This window comes from Dermacentor andersoni, chromosome 9 (assembly GCF_023375885.2).
Source record: "Dermacentor andersoni chromosome 9, qqDerAnde1_hic_scaffold, whole genome shotgun sequence".
Taxonomy (NCBI): domain Eukaryota; kingdom Metazoa; phylum Arthropoda; class Arachnida; order Ixodida; family Ixodidae; genus Dermacentor; species Dermacentor andersoni.
The window spans coordinates 20,042,984-20,047,579 of NC_092822.1; the positions used below are offsets into that span (position 1 = coordinate 20,042,984).

Below are 4,596 nucleotides of genomic sequence, written 5' to 3' on the forward strand. Positions count from 1 at the left end.
AACTGCTGCTACTGCCGCTCGTGGATATCGCGTGTCCCTGACGATATACATATAAGCGAGCATAAACGGTTCAATAGAGCGCCGCTCGGGCCTGGTGTTCTACGAAAGAGAAAAGAACAGAACGAAACGAAGTAACAAATGAAACCCGAACAAGTGTAAAGTAGACACGCAAGACCGCGTAGTAGTGCTAAAGGGGATATCCATGCGTCGGGCCAATGCTTCTTTAGGAGTATCGTACAGCCGTGTATTGAATGCGATGGTGGGGAAAGTGGGAAGGCCAGTTCGCGTAAGGGTGAAAGAGGGTGCGGGCGGGTGGATAGTTTGCGTACGCGTTTCATTTCCGCGTGTTTCAGGTCTAGCGGGGTCGACGACCTTTCTGCGCGACAGTGAGCATATATATATATAGACGCAGCGCGACACATTTTTTTGGTGGCGCGAAGGCGCACACTAGCATGCAGCGTGGCCAGATCAGATCTATTCAAAACAGGGCTTCGCCGCCCAATGCTAAATGTTTTTCTTTTTTATTTCTGTGGAAGTGCACTGTCGAGCTCCGTACTAAACGCGGCCCGAAAATCGATAAACTACATAAGACAAATCGACGCGCTAAGTTCGACCAACTGGCGCGCGTGCGAAAACCGTTAGGCGTCTCAAACATTTGGGCAGGTTTAACCTGTCCGGTTCAACTGAAAAATTACTGGAAAGGATCTTGCTTCTTCATCAGCGTGTTCTGGAGCTGGTGCCGACAGGTGACAGCTCATGGCGCCTTTTTTGAAACGCATCCACGTCGCCGTTACAATGACAATATTGGAGTGAGGTGTCGCTTCTGGAGCGCATAGTAGAACAGAAAAAAAATTATGAAATCTTTCTCAAACTGCAAATCCCGGTTGCCAATGTATACACCGGCAGTTTGATAACGAGTGTATACGTCAGCTAATAGCACAAGACGGGTGCTGGCTATTACACAGAGCTGCCAGAGTTCCTACATTTTCCATCTTTAACCATTTTTTTTTTTGTAACACTGGGAACCTAAGATGCATGGCCGTCATTGATTTGATTTCGCGAGTGACCTGTATTTTACACGAAGCAAGCCGAAGGAATCACAGGAAGATGGAGGCTTGAGGTGGTCGACCTTCGACTGACGAGGGAAGCCTCAGCCAGGAGCCAACGTTTTGACGAAGAGGCCCGTCTTCGTCGGGCGGAACGCAAGTCCCGTTGTTCAAGCATTGTCTAGGCCAATGCTTCTCTCGTCTACCCAATGTTGATCAGTGTATAAAACAAGTTATGCTTCAGGGTGATGGTGATGATGATGATGATTATGATGATGATGATGATGATCCAGGAAAACAACGTCCGGAAAGAAGTGTACATCCTAGTGAAGTGTTTTCTTTGGTAACCTTTCCTGCAAGACTTTCTACTGCACATTCACGGTCGTTTCCGCGCAGCGCTTCCCTCGTGCCTTTCCTAGCCATTTGGTAGGCGTTAATGTAGTGTTTTTTTCGACACATTGTTTAGTACTTGCTAAGGGTACCACCGTAGTAACACTTTGCTCGTCTCTTGTTTCTTTCGCACACAGACCCTCCCGGGACTGAAACGTTCCTGCCGCCACCGGACACGCCTCAGGAAGTGGAATTCCTGGCGCCCCCTGATCCTCCCAGGGACGACAAGGACGACAGGGAAGCCGTGGCCGATCGCACCGGCGACACGCCATTGGATGACGGAAATCACGTGACCGACAATGACAATGCTGCCGACGACAACGGCAACAGGCTGCCGCCGAACGGCCTCACGAGGGAGGACACAATGCCGGACGCAGTGGACGGTGTCGTCACAGACGATGCCAGCGAAGTCGGCGTAGTCGTGGCAGACGACAACGCCAATGACGTCACTCCGGGAAATGATGTCACCACTGATGGCGGAAGTGACGTCGTTCGCGACGCGGGGGACAGGACGAGCCCGGACGTAACTTCGGACGCCCCGAATGGAGAAAACGACGCGCCAAGAGACCTAATTGAGAACAGCGACATTGCGCCTAACGACATCTTCGTTGACGACGGCCTCGACTTGGACACCAAGAAGGCAGACAGGAAGAACAGCGCCCACGATTTCATCGTGCGAGATGCGTAGCGAGCGCAGAGAACAGCGTGATGCTGTCGGGAGGATCTAGCCTCCTGTAAACGCGCTAGCGTTGCGGTATTAGAAAGTTTTGACACGACGCGCACGGGCTATCTCTACCGCATTACCGTATTACTGGAATACTGGAATAGTAAGTGTGGTGGACACACCGTGTGGTACCGTGTTCAACTAGAACGCGAGAGAAACATTCTTGCGCTCCTGGGTTGCGCCGTTCTTCTATGCAGGAGGAATGTATATCGTAATGGCTATGTTGCGGTTTTGAAAAACGCCAATAGACAAATAGAACACTGCTGGCCGCTTACTGTAATAAGCTCCACGCGCTATGGTTTCATGCGCCACCACCAGATGCCTCCGTCATAGTCCTGCGGTTTCAGCGTACGTGTGCGGAGCGCCGGAAGCCTTCACTTTGACGATAATACTTTTACGTTGGGCTAAAGCTCTGTGAACTCGGCACGGACGTGTAGCGTTGAATAACGCTAACGTTGAATAACGTCATAGCGTTGAAGAACGCTATGACAGCAGGGGCTCGTGATGTTGCGTTAAAACAAAGTCCGCAGAGGTTTTCTTGCATATACACAACACAATCTCTTACCTGTCTGTTGGCGCCAAAATCATTTTCAACTTTCCGTATTGCTGTATCTTCAAATCCCCCCCCCCCCCAAAAAAAAAAAAGAAAGATCGGCAAACAAACAACGCTATCGCGCAGGAATGTTTCTGACGCGTTTTGATGGAGCAGACTGCCACAAGAGGTCGCCACCGGCGTTGCTGCTTTCATCTACGTCTCCCGAGGCACGGTAATACGGTGTAGCAATAGCACGCGCGCGAGTGATCAGAACTATTTGTACGGAGAGAAGCCTTATATCGAAGTGTTTTGTACGACTGTTCTGGACTATACCGAGCCGCAGAAGAAGCTTCGCTACGGTGTTGATGCATTTTGAGAATTTTCTTACACAATTGTTTTGGTCGCACCCTAAGTAAAGCTTCAGAATTGACGCATGTTGCGGTGCATCATAAGAGAATGCAGAAGCACGGCCCAAATTTTGGGTATATATACATAGGGGCTATGTTATTCAGACCATCTTGGCTTTCAGTTACTTAACGCAGGTGTTCACCGAGTTGTGCGTACTGCATTCATATTTGCGTTTGCTCAGCGCGATTACAAATGTCTGCCTTGACTTCATTGATGCAGCGATGCCGTGAGTAGATTGACGATTGTTTGTTTCTGTGCTCATATCAGCTCGGAATGAAAGGGACCATAATTAAGTTACAATGCTTCGCCTGTATCAACGATTAAGTGAATTTAAAAATATATATATATATCGTCTGTATACATTGTACTATTCTTTCTAAGAAACGCAAACAAAGTTGTTCAGCCTCTATAAGCAACAGAGTCATTCGGTGCTTGAGACATTTGCAGATTAAACTCTTTGCTCCTGAAAGGCTCGAGTGTTCTTTATGCCGGTGGACCTGGCCTAACGCATACCGCATAATGTATTTCATTGTACCTGGCAACACGGGTTACGCAGGATTGTACATAAGTGATGAAAGGTGTGGAGGTTAAATAGAGGGTTGCCGGGCAATCAGAGAATGGGTCTGTCGCTGTGTTTAAGTGTCTGAAGTTGTGTGTGGAGTCACTTATGCGAGGGAAGCATTGCTGATAAATCCAAAATAAAGAGAAAAAGAAAACATCAGAATGTGATGGAGTGACTGATTGCTTCAAAATCTGTATTCGCTACGACTTTTGTTGTGTGGGGTGTTGCTGTCTGTTTTTTTTTTTTCTGATGAAGTAAATACAAGTACACCGCACTCATATCCTCGAGATGGAAGCAGTCGATGCCAGACCACACTAATCACGATATACAGTTACATAGCTCAAGTCGCGCCTCTTTCTGCCTCGCAAAGCATGGGCATCTTGAGTTTAATGAGAATCTGTTAGCGGAAGGCCTTCCTTATGACGTAGTTCTTAACAGACTAGTTTGTTCCTGTAATACTGAGGACAAAGTACAACATTACACCAAAACTCGATGTTTTTCAGCGACAGCAGCTAAGAGCACGAATTTCGGTCTGCTGGGCGTGTCAAAAGCACTACTTTAGGCTATGCGTTATAGCTTGTCGTTCTTAAATTAGAATTTCGAGTTATCAGACTCCGCGTAGCACGAATAATACGTTGAGCATTACAGAGTTGACGTGGTCAAGCCTGGTGTTCTTTTTTTTCTTCCAACTTTCGTCTTCTCCTAACTTGTATACGGCGTTTAACAAGCAAACTAAGCAAGAAGCGAGAAAAGTTAATTGTAAAATATATCACACGCTCTGTTTTCATTCACAATCGCATTCGATATATACATTGACCCGGGGTTATATTGTAATGCGTGAACTACAGGAAACGGACAGAGCATAGAATTTCCTGAAGCGAAAACGATGAAGCAAACGCAAGCTTTTTTGAATGGTCTCTTCAGTGAAACG

General features: G+C 47.4%; 1 protein-coding gene across 1 annotated transcript in view; it reads left to right on the plus strand.

Moving 5' to 3' along the window:
- Positions 1-4,499, plus strand: part of LOC126527192 (uncharacterized) — a 36,216-nt gene extending 31,717 nt beyond the window's left edge. The window contains exon 2 of the mRNA XM_050174947.3: positions 1,574-4,499. Within this exon, the coding sequence (XP_050030904.1) occupies positions 1,574-2,124 (551 nt within the window). The 3' untranslated portion in view covers positions 2,125-4,499. The remainder of the gene's footprint in view (positions 1-1,573) is intronic.
- Positions 4,500-4,596: the final 97 nt, after the last annotated feature.